The sequence below is a fragment of the Pinus tabuliformis genome, chromosome 3_2, assembly GCF_031772625.1.
Source record: "Pinus tabuliformis cultivar Carrire ecotype Pingquan chromosome 3_2, CPIR1, whole genome shotgun sequence".
Lineage (NCBI taxonomy): Eukaryota > Viridiplantae > Streptophyta > Pinopsida > Pinales > Pinaceae > Pinus > Pinus tabuliformis.
This window is the reverse complement of record NC_142302.1, coordinates 389,196,552-389,217,365: the sequence shown is the minus strand read 5'-3', so window position 1 is coordinate 389,217,365 and position 20,814 is coordinate 389,196,552. Positions and strand designations below refer to the sequence as shown.

Here is a 20,814-nt window from a genome sequence, read left to right as displayed (position 1 = left end):
CATTCGGTTGACTACTGAAGAAACTAGGGCATTGGGGCATCCTTCTAGTGGGAGCTAGAGAAGAATGCTTTTCTAGAATTCTAGGAAGTTTCTTTCATTTCAGTTGGGGCTAATGATTAAAGAATTTATTAGAAAAGCATTCGATGGTTTTTGACCCGGAGGGGGTTTTCCACCTAAAATTCTTATGTCTACTGTGTTCTTTTATTTACTGTTATTACTGCATAAACATTAATAATAATTGAAGATTAACTAATGCTCTGAAAAGATTTAAAAGTGTTAATTGCTAAGGAATACTGATTCATCCCCCCCTCAGTGTTTCCAACAATTGGTATCAGAGCTTGGTTCCTTCAGTAATAGCTTAACCGCTGGAAGTCAATTTTCAGAGCATAGAGATGGGAAAGTCAAAGAAGTAGCTTACTTGCTTTCCACTTGTGCACCCTTGGAAAACTCCATTATGATCTGCTCTAATCTCCGACATTCCGGAAACCATCTTTGTCACATGTGGTAATGCTTTATAGTGCAGATGAGCAAACCTTTGGTGCCAAAGTTCACTTTGCTGATTGTTGTCATGGATCAGTGCATGGATTGGTCTTCCATAGACTTTATACAAACCGTCACATCTTGATCCTAGAGTGAAGGCATCTCTCATGCTAGATTTCATTGGCCAAATGAAAACTTTACCATTTATAAAAGCAACTTTCATTCCTTTATCTTCTAAAGCTGATATGGATACAAGATTCTTTTTCAAATCAAGTACATACAAAACTTCTTGAAGTGACAGAGTTTTACCTTGATCGAGATGGAAAGAAACAGAACTAGATCCCTTTATAGGATATTGCTATGAATATAATTCAAATAAAAATAATAAATGTAAATATAAATATAATAATAATAATAAATAATAATTAATTAACTAATAGTCAGTTAGTAATGAAGAGGCATGTCTTAGAGACATGAGCATTCATGAAAGGGCACCTGCATAGGTATATAAGCAGACCCTCATTGTAATCATTTCACACATCTTTTATACATTCAACAATTCTTATATACAATTACTACTTGTCCTATGATGGATACTTACATATTTCAGTTCTTCTGAATTATTCTGTTGCGTATACGAACTTTGTTCGTTACATTGGTATTAGAGCGACGTCTGATCTCGGCCTTTGGCATTCAAAGTCTCTTTCAATTTCTTTTTGTCGCAAGTTAAGCGTTTCACTTGATAAATCTTTGGAGATTCTCCATTTCACCATGAGGCAGAAAATGACTTCCACACAACAATCATTATTTTGGACTAAATGTCCATTTTGTCTAAATGAAATTGGATATACATATATTCAAAAAATTGCAAATTAAGTTGTCCAGCGTGTGGAAGATTATTTAGTACAAAAGAACGTCAAGATAATGAGCAGATGCAAATGAAAAGATTAAAGAAAGAACTTGCAAAACTACAACAAAAGAATGAAGCATTGGAAAAGAAATATAAAGATCTTGAAGATCGATTTTACGAAGAATCAACAGAAAGTAACAAAGAAATTTGGCATCTAAAAGACCATAATCAAAAATTTCTTGAGAAGGTTAAGAAGTGAAAAGCTACAAAGAAGAAATTAGAAGAAGAAAATGAATGCCTGGAGAAGAAATTCAACGAGAGTCTATTAGAAAAGAAAGAAGAAAATTTGCATTTAAAAACCTTTAATCAAAAGTTATTTGAACAAATAAAAAATTTAAAAGATGAGAAGGATACTAAGAACAAAGTCAACAATCGAGAAATCGAAGAGCTTTTATGTTTAAGGAATCATAATCAAAACCTCCTTATGCAAATAAAGAATCTTAAAAGTGACAAGAAGTCACTAAATGACAATTTGGAACAACTCAAGAAGAAGAGAAACCTATAGAAGTTAAAACCAATTCAGATGTTGCAGTTCAAACAATGGAAATTCCAAGCAATGATTCAGTAACCAACTCAACAACAACAATACCTGAAGTAAATTGGGAAATCACCACAAACAAATTAGGGCAAGATCAAACTGCAAGAGCTCCTTATCGACATCCGAATCACAAGAGCAGACAACTAAGTCGGTCTACATATTTGGACCATTCAGAACAGAAGCAACAGATTTATGTTGCAAGGAATATTGAAGTTTGCAAAATTTAATCCTATGATAACAACTCACTATGAATTTCCAGTCACCATAAGGTTTCACAGGAGATTAATCTAGGGTGGTCAGATCCATTCTCAGTCCGACAATTTTGTTTATCACTCAGAGGATCATATCATCTTGTATCAACGAAGATGAAAGTTTTGAGATGAGAAGATATTCGAAACGGGAAAAGAGATTCAGCCCTTTCATCAGTAAGCTTTGAGGACAAATCTTTTTGAAGAGGGGCAATGTTATGAATATAATTCATATAAAAATAATAAATGTAAATATAAATATAATAATAATAAATAATAATTAATTAACTAATAGTTAGTTAGTTAGTAATGAAGAGGCATGTCTTAGAGACATGACCATTCATGAAAGGGCCCCTGCCTATTTATATAAGAAAACCCTCATTGTAATCATTTCACACATCTTATATATATTCAACAATTCTTATATATAATTACTACTTGTCCTATGATGGATACTTACATATTTCAATTCTTCTGAATTATTCCGCGGCATATACAAACCTTCTGAATTATTCTGCTGCATATACGAGCCTTTTGAATTATTCCGCTGCATATACGAACCTTGTTCGTTACAGATATGTAGAGTTATCTCCAAGAATGATTTTCAATTTTGTCTCCCTCTCAACCAGATTTGAGAGCATTTCATTATAACTAGTAAAGTGACTTGAGGCACCACTATAATCCAAGCAGCTATCACAAGAATCTGCAGGAGAGGAACTAGAAAGACTAGAAAAATGAAAGTATTATGATTGTGTTTCAGCTGCATTGTTATCATACCTTGGGTTCCTTGAAGTGCTGAGAAATCTAGGGCATGAATAGTTAAAAGATTTCTCTGTTTGATAATTGCTTGTGATATACTTTTACTTCTTAGCTTATAGTCTTTCCTTCGTTATGTTATTATTGTGTTCTTTTCATCAAGACAATTACCAATATGCACAATAAAAGACAAGTGACACATTATGTAGGCTTGTCAGCCAAGGCCAAAACCTCTCACCTCTTGAGAGGAAAACCTGATCAAAATTCTTCTTCTAGATCTTCAATTGATAAGTACTAGACCATGATAAAGACCCTTGACTCTAGTATCCTCCCAAGAACCTTGTCATTAACCTTGATGCTCTGCCTCTTCGCTTTCTTGACTTTCTTCTTGATCTTGAATTGTTCTCCTCGGCTCCTTCTAGAGAAAATCGGTCTCTATACTTCACACTGCTTCTTTTCGACTTCTCCTAGAGAAACTCGGTCTCTATGATCTTACTAGCTTCCTCTAGAGAATCTCGGTCTCTAGATCTCTTTCTCGGTTACCCAGAACAAGTATCCTAGAAGAATCCTTCCTTCTTTGTCCCCAGAAGAAAGCCTCTCCTTTGCTAACCTGAAAGAAACCTCCTTTGCTGCCCCAAAAGAAACCTTTTTCACTACCCCCGAAGAAACCTTTTTCGCTGCCCCAGAGGAAACTCTTCGTCGATGACCCCAAAAGAAACCTTCTTCGCTATGCCCGGAAGAATCCTCCTTCGCTTGCCCAGAAGAAACTCTTCTTATCACTTCTTCACACTTCTCTTTGTAGGCCTTCTTCTTCGCACTTCTTCAATGAATGAATGTCGAGTTGCTTGCTTCTAAGTGAGGTCGAGTTAGGCTTTATATACACCTCATCTCATGTCCTTTAGGTCGACATGATCACTAGAGGTTAGGCCAACTTATTCTAGCATGTTCTTCCATCGTTGTAGGCCAACTTGAAGAGGATAAGTGGCAAGGTCTTGGAGGATACTTTACATAGACAAGTTTGACTCTATACAAAGTGTAACATGACTTTATTACATGACAATGACGTTATCATTTTATGAATAGATGACAAATAATTCGTAAATACTCTTAATGGGAGTCTTGACTCAAAAATAAAATCTCTTTCTCATGAAACCCATGAAGCAAGCAGTGCAATAAATTTATTTTTCTTCTTTACATCTCATTACATAAAATAATAATTACATGTCATTATGAAGACCAAACCTAGTTACACTTTTCAACACTCCCTCTTAACTGGGGAGGTATTCATAATGGTATTTGGACTTTCTCAATCTGAAGAATTTCTCATAAGAAGAATTTGGATTGGTAACTCACTTGTATAGCATCATATCAACCAGCGTTGTTCCATAGCAAGGCCTTGACTAACAGATCCATATCTCCACAAGATTTGAGCTCAATGTTGGCGAGACCAATGATTTATAGACACTCTCATCATTGTCTCTCACGGAACATCCCCTACCCGGGTACTCAGGGTGTGTTATCTTGGACTCGCTAGCCCTCAAAGAATATCGGTCCTCCACGGCTACTCTTCTATTGGATTCCCTATCTCATCCTCAAAGAGTATCGAATGCCAAATGATCACCCAATCCTCCATTCTATCTTCCCAAGTGAAGACCAGAATGACATGTCTATCTCTCCCTCTCAAATAGGGAGGACATATTCCAATAAAGGAATGTACTAATTCCTACCAAAAAGGAATGTACTTAAGCTCCCTCTTGGCTTAGGAATTTCAAGTTTCTTCCAAGTAAGAAACTTCTTTTCAGGCTCCCTCTTAACTAGAGACCTACAACAACTCCTTTGTGGAACAACCAGCTGCTTGAAGAACTCATCTCTGCTTCGATGTCATAAATTTCTTTTGTCATGGAGTCTTCATCTTTCGAGGACTTCTTCATAGGGCACATACCATCCATCACTTTCATCCATGAGTTAGTCATGTCCTCATTTCATCAGAAAGTGATCCATCAGTTTTCAATCTGGCTTTGTTTCATGCCATATTTTCCAGAAGGATCTTACATCCCTCAATATGGTCCTCTTGGAAGTCAATGGTAGTCCTACATAAGCCCATCCAGATATTAGTTCAAAAATAAGAAATGAACACTTAAATCAAAATTACCTTTGTGATGGTCTTTCTCCATGACTTCTTCTTGTAGGTATCAACATCCTGCATACATGTTGACACATCTCTTAAAGATATTCATTGTCAAGGTTCTCCATCTTTTCACGACTCTTATCAGAGCCTTCATATCTTTCTGGGAGATATTCTAGTCAACTCTTTTCGATTTCGGATGTTGAATGCCTTATACCCTTGTATATTTTCATGATCTCTTCCTTTCTCTTCACACACTTCATTCCTAGGAGCATCCAATCAAAGTTCCTTAATTGTAGTCAACCACCCACCTCATACTTCATATGAAGACATATTATGTTGATTTCATCTAGTGTGACTTATGCCTTCCTGCATCCTTTCAGAGGAAGAGATCCTTTTCCCTAGATCATGCTTCTCTAGATAGTAGTGATCCATGTTACCTACAACCATACGACATGACATTATAATATTAAATACAAGCATACATACCTCATTCACCTTTAGGTCATCTAGGCTTCTTTCAATAGCTTCCTTGATTGGAAAGATATTGAACCCCTTGATCTGCTTCATCTCTCATGTGATCATCCCATGAACTTCCACAAGTTGGAGTTCCTGATTAAACTCTTGCTTCCTCTATAGATCGGTGAATCCTCAAATGAGGATTCCATCTCGCATATCCTTATTCAGTAGATGTTAACCCTTTTAATTGATGTGTGATGAGACTTGTCCTGGATGACTTCTCCCTTTGATCTTTCAATGAGGTCACCAAGAGCTATATCCTCCAAAGTTGACTATCAGACATCCTTCATGTTTCCTATGGTGATGTCACGAGCTCTTGTTTCTAATGCTTCCATGATGCCACGATGCATCTTATTATTTATTATAGCCATATCCTATAACATAAGATTTAGAAGCTATATCAAGACCCTTTTTGAGGGAGACTATCTCAAACATAATAGAGATCTCTTACTTCCTCTTTTCTTGGACTTCTTCTTTTCAGCTTCCTCCACTTCTTCGGTGATATGGCCTTCTTCTCTTCTTTTGATATTGTCCTTTTAAGACAATCTTTCCTATAATGTCCATAATCGTACATTCATAGCATTGAATCTCATCTATGCTCTTCTTTCTTTTCTGAGGACCAAATTTTTCCAAACTTCCTTTCCTTCTTGCAAATGTTTGAGTCCTTTAACCTTCAACACTTTTGCCCTCAACTTGTTTTCTTCTATCTTGCATAGAAACCACAAGTTGTCGAATGAGGTAACTTTCTTATCTCCATGGACATTTGTTACCTTTTTCATCAGTTAGTGCATTTAGAACAATGATGAATATCTTCTTATCATCTCTCCCAAATCTCGCAGTTGAGACCTTATGAAGATATCCGTTCATTCTTTGATACCTCCAATTTTGTGTAGATCAGATCTAAGTCATGTGACCTTCTTTATCGCATCTTCAGAGAATATTCTTACAAGATTATCATATACATCTCTTTGATGTCTCCAATATTTCTATATGAGGGGACCTTTCATAAGAATCCCTTTCCATGAATTCAAAGGAGACCTTTTGATGTGTTCAATGACTTCACTTTCTTTGAGGACTATGTCTATCCTCCTTTTTCATGCAAGGAATTTCGATGACCCAACCAGCTTATAGATCTCCTTGCAAATACAAAGTCATTTTACCAAATTTAATTAAAGAATGAAAGATACTTACTTGACAAGTGAAGATGAAATCTTCTACTTGATCACTTTGATGATGGTTGAAGAAGATGTATTTGTTGCTTCCTTGGATGATCTTCTTCAAGGGCAAGGAGAGGATCCTTGCTTCAATGAGAGGGAACTTGCCTCATAGCTTTGAAGATGATGATAATGCCTTCTTGCTTTCAAGATACTTCAACTACTTTGGTAGTGAATGAGTGCAAATCATAATTGCTTCTAGGGTTTCGACTTTCTCCAAGATGATGTGATCTTCATCTTTAAAGTCCTTCAAGCTACCTTGCTTTTGATGATGATTAGAGGATCCAAAACTTTTGTTGTTGTAGACTACTTCTTCGATCTAGGGTTTTATTCTTTAATGTAGATCTTGATCTTTTGCTTTGATAACCTTCGACTTGCTTTGATGCCTTTCTTGAAACTCGATCCTTGAGTGTCTCTTTGATTAGATGCCCTTCCTTTGACTTCAACACCTTAGCTCTGATACCATGTTGAGAAATCTAGGGCATGAATAGTTAAAAGATTTCTCTGCTTGATAATTGCTTGTGATATACTTTTATTTCTTAGCTTATAGTCTTTTCTTCATTATGTTATTATTGTGTTCTTTTCATCAAGACAATTACCAATATGCACAATAAAAGACAAGTGACACAGTATGTAGGCTTGTCAGCCAGGGCCAAAACCTCTCACCTCTTGAGAGGAAAACCCGATCAAAATTCTTCTTCTAGATCTTCAATTGATAAGTACCAAGACCATGACATTGACCATTGAATCTAGTATCCTTCCAAGAAACTTGTCACTAACCTTGATGCTCTGCCTCTTCCCTTTCTCGACTTTCTTCTTGATCTTGAACTGCTCTCCTCGGCTCCTTCTAGAGAAACTTGGTCTCTATACTTCACACTGCTTCTTCTTGACTTCTCCTAGAGAAACTCAATCTCTATGATCTTACTAGCTTCCTCTAGAGAATCTTGGTCTCTAGATCTCTTTCTCGGTTACCCAGAACAAGTATCCTAGAAGAATCCTTCCTTCGCTGTCCCCAAAATAAAACCTCGAAGAAAACCTTTGCTTTGCTGACCTAGAAGAAACCTCCTTTGCTACCCCAGAAGAAACCTTTTTCGCTACCCTAGAAGAAACTCTTCCTGGATGACCCTAGAAGAAACCTTCTTCGCTATGCCTAGAAGAATCCTCCTTCGCTTGCCCAGAAGAAACTCTTCTTATCACTTCTTCGCACTTCTCTTTGTAGCCCTTCTTCACCGAATGAATGTTGAGTTGCTTACTTCTAAGTGAGGCCAAGTTAGGCTTTATATACACCTCATCTCATGTCCTTTAGGTTGACATGATCACTAGAGGTTAGGCCGACTTCTTCTAACATGTTCTTCCATCGTTGTAGGTCGACTTGAAGAGGATAAGTGACAAGGTCTTGGACGATACTTTACACAAACAAGTTTGACTCTATACAAAGTGTAGTCCCATCTATCGTCCTGACGATAAGTTCAGTTCCAAACCCCGGTTCGAACAAACAGGAGGAGTACGCCATGCTAATGTGCCTTGGATGATCCACATCTCCGGGTCAGGCGCTGATGAGCACATTGAACTATCCATGTGACTGAGAGCCTTCACAGCCCAGGCACAACGACGCGATTATCAGGGGCGCGCTCTACTGCTGAGCTAATAGCCCATCGTGCAGGCCTTTGGGTATGGAGACCTGCCCCTACACCAACACCAATATATTGGAAGAACCAATATAGCAAATAAGCTAATAGCCCATTGTGCAGGCCTCCCGGGGATGGAGGCCTCAATATATCCAAAATAGCATAAGAGAAACCCTAACTCTTTTTTTGCTACCCCATGTCCCTGCTTGGGTGGCAACATGGGGAGGCAAATGGGAGATGGGATTCTATCAACTTGTTCCGACCTGGGATGATAAGCTCATGGTTTTTATTATATGACAATGACTCTTATCATTTTATGACTAGATGACAAATAATTCCTAAAGACTCTCAATGGGAGTCTTGACTCAAAAATAAAATATCTTTCTCATGAAACCCATGAAGCAAACAATACAATAAATTTATTTTTCTTCTTTACATCTCATTACATAAAATCATAATTACATGTCATTATGAAGACCGAACCTAGTTACACTTTTCAACATAAAGAATGGTAGCTTTATTTACGAGCAGAAGGAGCTTCTCTTCTTCTTCTTCTATAATCAGATTTGTTGGTACGATTGTTGTAGTTGGATCTCAGTGCTCTTCTTCTTTTTGGACAAGTGATTTGCATAGTGGCCATCATAGTTTTAAAAATCGGAACCGTTGACCGAACCGGTCCACTTAATAAACTGGGTTTCAAACTGGGACTAGTCAGATGTCAATGAACCAATTATTAAAAAAAAAACATGAAATAATTAATTTTTAATGAAAAAAAACTATTTTTAAGATTTAAAAATTAAAACCATGATTCCAAACCAATAGAGACAAAATATGCAAAGTTTGTTCATCTATATACCATGTAAAGGTGAATATATCAAAATGGCATAGAGTGTAATACATATCATCGACAAAATACATAAGCAATGAGGCTCTAAATGGCCTATAAAGTCCAAAAACAATGCTACAAGCTATGGGCCATTGGCCTACGGTTTACTACAAGTCTACATATATGATATTAGTGATCAACATTATCACTTGAAAGTTGAAACTTCTCATCATGATCAAACTTAGTTGGTTGAGTCTTGACCCCCAAACTTTGCAACTGCTTGAGTCACAAACTTCTCAGCTGGTTTAGTGACTTAAGTCTCAAACTTCTGAAGGTATTCTGTCCTAATATGCCCTATTACTTCATTTGGTGCTCCCCATGGTTTTACATGGCCTCCTATCCCAGGCAAGTGTTGCTTGAACTTGTTAATACCCCCTCCTTCAATAGATTTTTGGCAATATTTGCAGATCATTTTGCCATCAATCATATCACAATGAGCCCATGCAGTATCCTTGGCTTTTGGAGGCATGGTGGCTAGTACTTAGCTCAAACTCTTTGTTGTTCCATTACAACAAAAACTCAACACACTCTAGCTACTAATGAAACTCACAAAAACTCCAAATGAGATGTGTGAGGTAAATGAGGGGGGTGACCTCCTTTTATTGGCTTGGAGAGGGTGTTTTGGGAGGGAAACAACCCTTAGTTTCCCTCCAAACCACCTAATAATCCTCTAAAAACTGGCCTGGTGGGTCTGTGGCGGTTGTGGTAGTGAACCGGCTAATTTATGACAGAACTGACTGGTTTAACCATAAACCAACCAGTTTCGACATAAACTAGTCGGTTAGGTCTAGTTTATGTGGAAAAAAGGCGAAATCGGGCCATGAACCTGATTTTTTTCACGGTCCAACCCGATTTGCTAGTGAACCGACAATTTTTAAATCTATGGTGGCCATGGTTATGACAATTGTAGCATTGGACTTTTGATAAGTCTTTATTCCATTAAAAAAAATTGTTGGATCTGGGAGCAAGCTTTCTCTAACAGTGATGGCCTCTTCTTCCTTGGACAAAAAAGGTAGGAAGTTCTCCCTCCTCATGCTTGGGAATTCTTCCTCTGGAAATCATTCGGGTCTCTTTTTTACTACACTTTCCCAGGAGCTCATCAAATATGGGAAACTTGTCATTGTTGTTGATGGTAGTAATAAAAGTTTCCCAAGTTGGAGAAAGACCTCCAAGTGTAATTAGCACCAACCCTTTATCAGATACAATTTCACCAATTGTTGACAGCTGATCTTTGATTTTAGATATCCTTATGAAGTATGTTTGAATGGTCTCTCCTTTGTTCATTTTAATATCCTTGAGTTGATTCTTCGAGGAAAGAATTTGACTCAGGCAATTCACCTGATACATTCCAATCAGCTTCTCATACATTTCTTTGGATTTCTTCAGATGGGAGACATAGGTGATGAGATAGTCTCTAAGGGAATCAAGGATAATATTTTTAGCCTTAGACTTTTCCTTTTTTGTATCTGGCCTTGATAGCAACATTAGAGTTTTCTGTTAGTTCTGCTACCTCTCCTTCAACATACTCTAGTACATCATGTTCCTCAAGAGTAATATCCAATCTTGCCTTCCAAGGGCAGAAATTCAAATTATCAATCAACTTCTTTTCATTCTTGAAGTAAGAAGAAGACATCTTGATTTGCTCAAACAAATTTCAGCAGCAAATAGAAGTGGAAACAAGTGATATTTTAGCATCAAATAGAAGGGACAACAAGTGATATTTCAGCAGAAATGAGCAACAAATAGAAGGAACCACAAATGATATTTAAGCAGAAAATGAGCAGCAAATAGAAGGGACAACAAATGATATTTCAACGGAAAATGAGCAGCAAATAGAAGGGATGACAAGTGATATTTCAGCAGAAAACAAGAAGGGAGAAGCTCTTGTCTTCCTAGGCTTATCTTCACCAAAGTTCTGATACCATGTTGAAATTTGATGTTCTATGTTGAAACAATTACTTATTATGAATCTTCTTTCTGTTGTAATATCAGTTAAGCAGTTGTAGATAGAACATAAACCATATGCACAATATAAGACAACCAAGAACATAATGAGACAGAGAATTTAGGTCCAATGACCAAGGGAAAACCCACAATGGGAAAGCCCAACCATATTCTTCTTCTATTAGAAATCAATTGTTCAGTAGAGAAACAAAATACAATGAAATATAAAGAGAATGAGTAATTTCACCCAAATCTGAACTAGTTGTAGCAAGAAGATCTCTAGTAGCAGCAATTGATGCAAACACTGAATCACTTTGGCTCACCAAGTTCTTCTCTTACTCTCCAAGTCTCTCTCTCTCTCTCTCAATCCCTCTCTAGTCTCTCCAACTCTCTTTCAGAAGTTTGAATTCTCCTTCAACAATGCATAAGTAAGGAGCTAAGTAACTGGATTCGTCCTATAGGCCCCACGAATCCCGAATCCATCGTGTCCGACACGATTCTCTCGAGATTCGTGTCCAAAAACCATGACACTTCGTGTCCTTTTTTGACACGTCGAATCCAACTACGTGTCACGATTTTGGCAGCATGTCACGATTTTGGGAATCGTGTCCTATTTTCCAAGACTCGCTAGGCTCAAAAAGTGACCTGCGCGGGTATGAAAAGGGCGTATTTGCTCATTACAGCCACGCATATTTTCATTTGGCAAGTGTTTTGTGAGTTGTTGGCAAGTGGAGAAGGGTTTGCAGCAAGGAGTTAAGGGAGTAGAGCATTCAGCAAGGAGAATCAACCACCAGGTAAGTGCATTTCACCTCCATTTTTTTGCATTTCTTACAGCAGTTTGTATATGATTTTTTGTTTACAAATTTGTGCATGCTTTGTTCATTTCTTTTACAGTATTCATGGCTCAATCAAAGGCAGCAGTTAGGGGGCAAAGGAAGGGCAAGAATGTCATGGGTGGAGATGCCCCTCCTCCCCCAATATCATCAGAGTCTGCTGCAAGTAATGTTGAGGGAAGAGGACCTAAAGACAATGATAAATATCCATTGTGGAAATATGTCACAAGAGAGGATGGGCCAAACACCAAGGGAAAGGGAGGAGGCAATGTGCAATGGAAATGCAACTTTTGTCACATTTCTTTCAAAAGCACATATTACCGTGTGAAATCACATTTGTTGGCTTTACCTGGTTGTGGGATTGGAGCTTGTAAAGCTGTTTCTTTACAAAAGAGAAAATAATTGGAAAAGGAGGCCAATGTTGGTATGGAACATGTGGCTTCAAAATAAAAAAAACCCAAGAATGAAGACCCCCTTCCATTTTTGAGGAAAGCCACCACCAAATTTCCATTTGAGAGTTCTACTTCTACTGGGGGACAAGCATCAAAAAGAAGAGCACTTGGTCCAATGGACAAGATTTTCCAAAAAGAGAGACGGGAAGAGCTTGATCTCACCATTGCCTTCTTCTTCTATCAAAACTTCATATCATTTAATGTTGCATGTTCACCTCTATTTATTGAGATGTGCCGAGCTCTAACTCAAGGGGCTCTAGCAGGGTATGTGCCTCCTGGGTCAGAGAAGCTGAGAACCACATTGTTGACAAAGGAAAAAAAAGAGGTGCAAAAAATGCTTGAGCCTATTGTAGCATCATGGCCAACATCTGGGGTTAGCATTGTTTCTGATGGATGGACAGATCCAACACGACACCCAATCATCAACTTCATGGTGTCTTCCTTGAGTGGTCCAGTTTTCATGAAAGCAGTGAATACACTTGGCGAATACAAGGATGCACAATTTATTGGTGAGTTATTTATTAAAGTTATTGAAGATGTAGGTGTTGATTTTTGTGTGCAAATCATTACAGATAATGCACCTGTTTGCAAGGCTGCTTGCATGATTGTGGAAGATATATATCCACAAGTGTTTTGGACACCTTGCATTGTCCATTCATTGAACTTAGCACTGAAATCCATTGCTTCTGATGTGCTTTGGATTGGAAGCATTATTGAGGATGCAAGACATATTCGTAACTTTGTGCAAAATCATACAAATGCCCTCACTATCTACAAGGAGTACAACAATCTATCATTGTTGAAGATTGCTGATACACGGTTTGCATCTTCATTCATGATGTTGAAGAGGTTGAGGGAGGTCAAGACCGCCCTTGGGTCCATGGTTATTTCTCAGTTTTGGTCTTTTTGGAGAAAGATAGATCAAGTAGCCTCTAAAAGAGTGAAGGACACAGTGCTAGATGATGCTTGGTGGGAGAGGGTAGATCTAATTATTCGGATCATGGACCCTATCATTTCTTTGCTTCGATTTGCAGATACAGACAAACCCATCCTAGGAGAGGTTTATGAGGGATGGGATTCCATGATTGAGTCTGTGAGGAGCATTATTCTACAGAGTGAGTGCCCCGAGTATGAGACATCACCAGAGGCCTTCTGTGATACCATACATGATATTCTTGTTAGTAAATGGGACAAGAATTGTACACCTTTACATTGTTTGGTTCACTCATTGAACCCCAAATACTATAGCCATGAGTGGCTGAATGGTGGACCTTCCCGCAGATTCCCTCCTCACATGGATGGTGAAATCTCATAGGGGAGGAAAGAGGCATTCAGGTGGATTTATCAGGATAGTGCATTGCTTGCTGAGGTGGAGGATGCCTTTGCAGAGTTTTCCACTAGCAGTGGTCGATTTGGAGGTTATGATGTGATTAGAGACCGGGGGGCTAAGAAGCCCTATTCTTGGTGGGCAAATCATGGGGCAACAAGCCCTCCTCTTCAACAGTTAGCCATGAGGCTCCTCTCTCAGGGGACTTCATCCTCTTGTTGCAAGAGGAATTGGAGCACATATGGGAATTTGTATAGTGTGAAGAAGCGCAGGGCAGAGACAATGGTGTATGTGCACAACAACCTTCGTCTTATTTACAGGCAAAGGGAAGAGTGGTTGAGGGGAAAGAAAAAGATGTGGGATGTCTTTCCTGATAATATGGGTCTGGACACCAGTGTTGAGTTGGCATTGGCCCAACATGGATCTCAATGATCCAGTGCTAGAGCCTATTAGATTTGATGACTTAGAGGGGTCAACCTCCACACCAGCAGATGCAGAGGCGACTATGGATACAGGGGAGGAGGAGGATGCAGAGGAGAGCAGTGGGGACCATGATGATGAGGACAGTGATGCTGATTCTGATGTTGCTTGTATACCTGTAGTGGTTTTATATTTTCTATTTCTATTTGCCATTGGCATTGCACCAGCACTACCTATGTAACACATTTTGATTTGATGACTTAATGAGAAAACTATAGTTGTCAGTGTGTTTATCTTACTATCTTGTAGTTGTAAGTTGTCTTTCAATTATGAATCATGATTTAATAGATTTATCATTTATGTGACCAGTACCACTGACATTTATTTGAATTTTGTATGTACTATGCATGCTAATAGCTATAGATGAAGATTTATGTTTGAAATCAATAAATTTGTATCATTAATTAAAATTTGTGTAAGAAATATCTAATTTTTATATATATATATATATATATATATATATATATTTAATAAAATAATATATAACGAATCCTACGTGTCCTGTTCCGGGGGGTCAACGTGTCCGAATCCGACACCACGAATCCCGAATCCTACGAATCCCGTATCCCCGTGTTAGGTGACTTAGGTAAGGAGTGAAGATATGAGGCACATATATATAGGAGGAGCAACGACTTCATGTCATAAAGGAGTAACTCGCATACCTTGAGGAAGAGTAACATATGCCAATTTAGAGAGAGGTATGAATGCCTTGTAACTCATGCCATAAAGGAGAGAGGTATGCATGCCTTGTAACTCATGCCATAAAAGGAGAGAGGTATGCATGCCTTGTAACTCATGCCTTAAAGGAGAGAGTGTAACATATGCATTGAAGAGTGCATAAGAGGAATCTTTTATGACGAGTCTTTAATGAGTGTAAGAGAGTGTAAGGGGAGTGCAACGAATGGATTCAAAGAGAGAGAGAGAGAGAGAGAGAGAGAGTAATAATTCATTAAGGTGAGAGAGAGTTACGAAAGAAAGAGAGAGGTGCGAAGTGGCATGATTGAGTGCCAAGTAGGAAAAGTGACATGATTTCCTTTTTGATAATAATATTATAGTATCACAAGGATAATAATAATATTAATGATAATATTGTTGATTAGATAAAAAAAGTTGAACAATTAAGATTGATTAAGGATAAGTTAAGTGATTTTCCATCATATATGCTTGATTACAAATTGAAGTAAACTGGATTACTATTTTTGGAAAGTCATGCTTGAAATTATAGACACGATTTTCTATTTTTAGAAAGTCACTCACTCTAGAATGTCAAAAAGGAAATTTTATTCAAGGAAATTCATCCCTTACCTGCCAATTTTCAACAGTCCTTGGCTTTTAACCTTGCTTCTTCTAAAATACATTGTGCCCAAAGTTCTTCAAAAGATGGAGTTTCTTTTCTTGCATAGATACTACTTACAAAACCTCTCCAATCTGGCAGTAGGGAATTGATTATGGAAGTGATTAATTCAGAATCAGATATGACTTCTCCAAGCCCTTGAAGTTGATCCTTCAATTTTGAGACTTGCATAAATTATGAGGCCACATCTTCATCTTTTGATATCCTAGTTCTATAAGGTTAATTCCTCAAAGAGATTTTCTGACCTGTAGTATTGACGGAATATAATTTCACCAATTTGTCAGACTTCTTTGGATGTGGTCAAATCAGAAACAAAAGATATCAGGTGATCCTTGATAGACTCAAAGAGGATTATTTGAGCCCTAACTTCTCCCTTATTGTATTTTGCCACTGCTTGAGCATTGTTTTTGTCTGGTTCTGGAACTTTACCAAGAACAAAATCCATGACTTCATTTTCTATGAGAACCAAATCAATTCTTTTCTTCCAAGCCTTGAAATTAGAGGCTCCATCGAGCTTGTTGCCTTCCTTACAGATAGATCCCATTTGACTAGAGGATTGAGACATAGAATGTAGTAGAGTACTTACTTGTGAAAGGAGAGAGGGCTGTTATAGGAGTGCTCCAAGTATGCTGATGATGTTCTTGAGTGGCTTGCTGTAGTGATATCTCCAAGGATGTCTGCTACAATAATGTCTTCAAGCTGCTATGATGACTTCTTTGATTGATAGTTAATGAATGAACAAGAACTTGACAATGCTTCCAAATGCCATCAATGATATTGAGAGAGACAGAGAGAGATGGATGCTACAATAGTTTCCTTCAAGGATGACGGTCTTTGGATCTTCTTCCTTATGCCCTTGATAAAAGAATACCTTCAAGTACAACTGCTGCAATAAGTGTCCTCAAATGTATCTTATGTAAGTGTGTCTTGTGAGTGAGATAACTGCTATAGAGATGTCTTCAAATATGCCAACAAAGAGTGATCTTCAAGCTGCCCTTCTTTCACCTTAGCTCTGATACCATGTTGAGAAATTAAGATGCTTATGGATTAGGGTATCTTTCTCTTACTTGATAATTACTTGTGAATGTTGTTGGCCTTTTATTACTTATATTATCTATTCTTCATCAAACAATTACTAAAATATATAAAACATGAAGATCACAAGAGACAAAGAACACAAAGATGTAGGCTCCAAGCTAGGGAAAAACCCACAAGGGGGAAAACCCAAACAACTCTTCTTATAGAATCAGATCAAAGTGAGATATCCAAAACCCAAAAACCAAGTCCAAGACTGCCACAAGACCGAAGTCAGCCCATCTTCAAAACCTTCTTCAACCAAGTCAAAGTCAACAAAGTCAATGCTGGTCAAACTTAGTCAAATCTAGTCAAATCTCAGAATTCGGACCTGTAATTTCACAAAGTAACCTCGGAACCTTTGCACGTGTGAGCAGAAATAGGGCAGAAAACAGATTTCTCTCCTTTGACTTTCGCTGTTTTTCACTTCTTGGCACAAAATTCAATGTGATTGAGTGATGAAATGAGGTTGAACTTGTCTTATTTATACATATCCAAGAGGGTCGAATAGCTGCCTCTTTTAGGCTGACTTGTCTCGGAGGGCCCACTTGGTCTTGTGGATGACAAAATTGACTTTTTGACTCAAACAAAATGATTTTTCCTTTTCTTACAATAGTCCAAATGGGACATTGACTTAATAACATTTCCTTGACTTATAATAATTGGTTCCAAAATTTGAATGTAGGCAAAATTTGGAGGATGTTGTAGCAGCCATCCAACCCTTCAACTCTTAAGGTTGTTGCCCCCACTAGCAAGTTGCTGGTCTCCTAAGGGTTTAGTCTTGCTGGGTTGGGCCAACTAACCTTTAGCCAGTTTGGTCCTGACCTCCACCTTGCCTATCTGCTTTGGACCTTACCTTCTTTCTGTGTTGGTCCTGACCTTGAGGCAGCCAATCATAGTATAAAATACAGCTTACTGGGTTTTGTAGGTTTCAATTATGGTTATAGTATGGTCCTATAGATACCTGCATACCGCCACACAGTCTTCAAACCTCAAACTCAATCAAATACGAGGCAACAATCTCCTTTCCCAGTCACTTGTTTTTAAGATCGCAACTTTGTTATCATTGATGTATGACAACACACTGCACTTTGTTGGCCTTGTCATTTGCTTAACATCACCCTGGCACCCTCGTTTTGACCTACCCACGATTTTGTTGTTTCATTCTTCTGGCCATTCTACAGACTACAGATAACACTGATGCCTCTGTTCTATGCTACTGACTGTTTGCCTTCGATGTCAATGTTGCTGAGTGCAAGCGCTGTCACTTTCCTGCTGGCTGGTCATTATTGCTATCTTAGGGTTTTATCAAAGTATAGTCCGTTACTGCATAGATCAATGTCTTTCTGATTATGTTAGGAGCATTATTGGTCAACAGAGCTGTTCTTTCTCCTACATTATTCGGGATATATATCATTGAGTTTGAGGAATTCTTTAGGAGCATTATTGGAGTCAATAGAGGTGTCCTCTCTCTCCAACATTGTTCGGGATCTATATGAATGAGTTTGAGGAGTTCCTTAGAAGCATCATTGGAGTCAACAGGGGTGTCTTCTCTCCCAGACATTATTCGGGATCTATATCAATGACTTTGAGGAGTTCCTTATGAATCGATGCTGGTGATGGGTGTATCTTGCACCATGCCTTTGATCTCAATGCTTCTCTTTGCTGATCAGTGATGACATAATCTTTCTAGACTCCTCTCCTGCTAATCCAATAAATACAGTTCATATATTTTTCTTTTTGGGGTTCATTGTGTGACCCGCCTGCAATAATGGGAACATAAATATTTGTTTGGAATCTTCCTCTAATTTCTATTAAGAGCTGGGAAAAAAACCCAGAAACATCTACAAAAGTTTTGAGAACCAGAGAAGTCTCTAAATGCTTTGGATACTCCTGGAAGTTTCTGGGGAATGTCTATAACATTTCCTGGACAGGGAATGTTGGGGAGGAAATTTTGCAGTAAGATAAATTTTATACAGGCCTAAGGATATTTTGCAATGCAATGACCGAGCTAAAGAAAAAACAATTCAGTCAACATACACTTCTGGACATGTCTTCCTTGTTATTCCACATTCGATGAAGAAAATTGGATTCATTTCATGAATAAGACAAACTTTGATAAGACAATATTTGACAGACTGCAAAGCATATTTCTACGAGAATGTCAAGTGTATCACACTTGTTACTTCTGCACATCATGATCATATATATGTACGGATTTAAATATGTCTTGCTTGCTTGTCTGAAATTGTTGTGCTTTAGCCTCTGCTATGAAATCTTTCGGCTGTGTTCTACCATAATTTCTCTGCTGTCTGCAGGGTTTGCTTTGGTCACTTCTCCAGCAGGATTCAGAAATACGATTAGCTGTAAGAATATAGCTTCAACTTTCAAGGCAAATTTATGAATATATAGTTTTATCCAGTGGAATTGTACATTTTGTAGTTGATCTTGACTGGTTTCTTCTCTTGTTTTTTGTATTTATGTTAATCCATACTTCCTGCTCATTTAATAGGCATATCGATTGATAACTGGATTAGTTACGCGACAGTGGTGTTTATGGGAAGTTTGTGCTAAACAGGAAATAATCAACTTGGTCATCGATCCACACTCAGAATCCACAAAAATAGGTTGATTTGAATTCTTGTTACTTGAAGAAGCAGTGGATCAACAAGCTATATACCATGCAAGGCATAAGGTTATATTTTTAAGTTTGTTGCCATTTCAGGTATGGAGTTTCGCCATTCATGCTGTGTAGCAATCAGCCATGCTCTGTTGTCTTCTAGTTTTAAGAACGATCCTGCATTTTCTGACGTGTCCGAAAAGGTAGTTTTCCTTTTCTCACATTTTGGAATTTGCATAAATCCTCGTTCTGCCTACCTTGCTATGCCCATATTAGCACAATTTAATTCCTCATATTTGTGCTTAATTTTGTGTTAACATCTTGAGTGACATAAAGATGATCTATTTCCTACAGTTGCAGGCAGCTGTCAGAAGGGGTCCATATCTTGCAAAAGAGTTTGTGGCACCTAAGCCACAAGTTGCCACAGAAGAGAGATATTGATATCTGAATTAAGTGTCAAAAGCAACCATTGAAACATTCTTCCCTTAAAGTGATTAAACTAGAAATCTTTTCCCTTTAGGGAAAAGAATCATGGAATTGATGACTTTGTGATAGTTTTGTATTGTTAAGGGGAAGACTTATAATTATGTGCTATGTAAATATCAGTGCACAATGGGAATGCATCCCCCATGTTTCCCATGCTCCCAAGATGGGGGGACATCTGGGGAAAAAATTTCCCACATCCTCTTTTTGGAGAAACATGGGGGGAAACATCATGGGGAAAATGTTTCCCCTGTTAATTTTCTAACTCCATTAAATTGACAAATTATTTCCTAGTAATCTCTTTGCTAATTTTTAATTTAATTTTCAGCTCACTGAATAAAATGTACTATTGTGATTTTAACTGGTAAATAAAATATAATAAATAATAATAATATATTTTTAAGGTCATGGCCAAGGCCAGACACCAATTGGTGTATGAGACCCCCTTGATTCTAGTACTAGGGAGATGCATCCACGCAACGACTTCACTGCTAAAGTCTAGAATGGTGTACATACCCTAGCCCCCTCTGGATTTGAACCTATGCCATTTAGGAGGAACCACATGCTTTTAACCATTAGGCTGAGTCCTAAAACAATGAAAGAAAAATAGAACCAATCTCACACACTTGCGCACAAAATTTACTACCCTTCAAATCTGTTCATAATTTAATTTCTCAAAATACAAGAGCTCCCTTACTGGAAAAATGGACCACTAGAAAAAATACAAGTTACAACAATATTTTTCAGAAATTAATGGGCACATATAAAGTGTACAGCTCTCTGAATTTAGTGACAAAACCACAGACCTGCAAATCTGTCCTGGCAACCTGTTGTAAGGTTCCATGTGGATTGTACAGTCTGCACGAGTGACAGCCACATACTATACCTATCCTGCCTTATGCCACATGTGATGATGCCCCATCCTCCTACTTGCACTTGTGAT

The 20,814-nt window shown here is 37.9% G+C and overlaps 1 protein-coding gene across 1 annotated transcript in view; it reads left to right on the top strand.

Annotated features, from left to right (window-relative positions):
• The window catches only part of LOC149181039 (ARM repeat superfamily protein), a 403,985-nt gene extending 383,782 nt beyond the window's left edge, over positions 1 to 20,203 (top strand). The window contains exons 14-17 of the mRNA XM_089416422.1: positions 19,087 to 19,134; positions 19,281 to 19,395; positions 19,494 to 19,591; positions 19,743 to 20,203. Coding sequence (XP_089272548.1) covers positions 19,087 to 19,134; positions 19,281 to 19,395; positions 19,494 to 19,591; positions 19,743 to 19,829 — 348 coding nt within the window. The 3' untranslated portion in view covers positions 19,830 to 20,203. The remainder of the gene's footprint in view (positions 1 to 19,086; positions 19,135 to 19,280; positions 19,396 to 19,493; positions 19,592 to 19,742) is intronic.
• Positions 20,204 to 20,814: the final 611 nt, after the last annotated feature.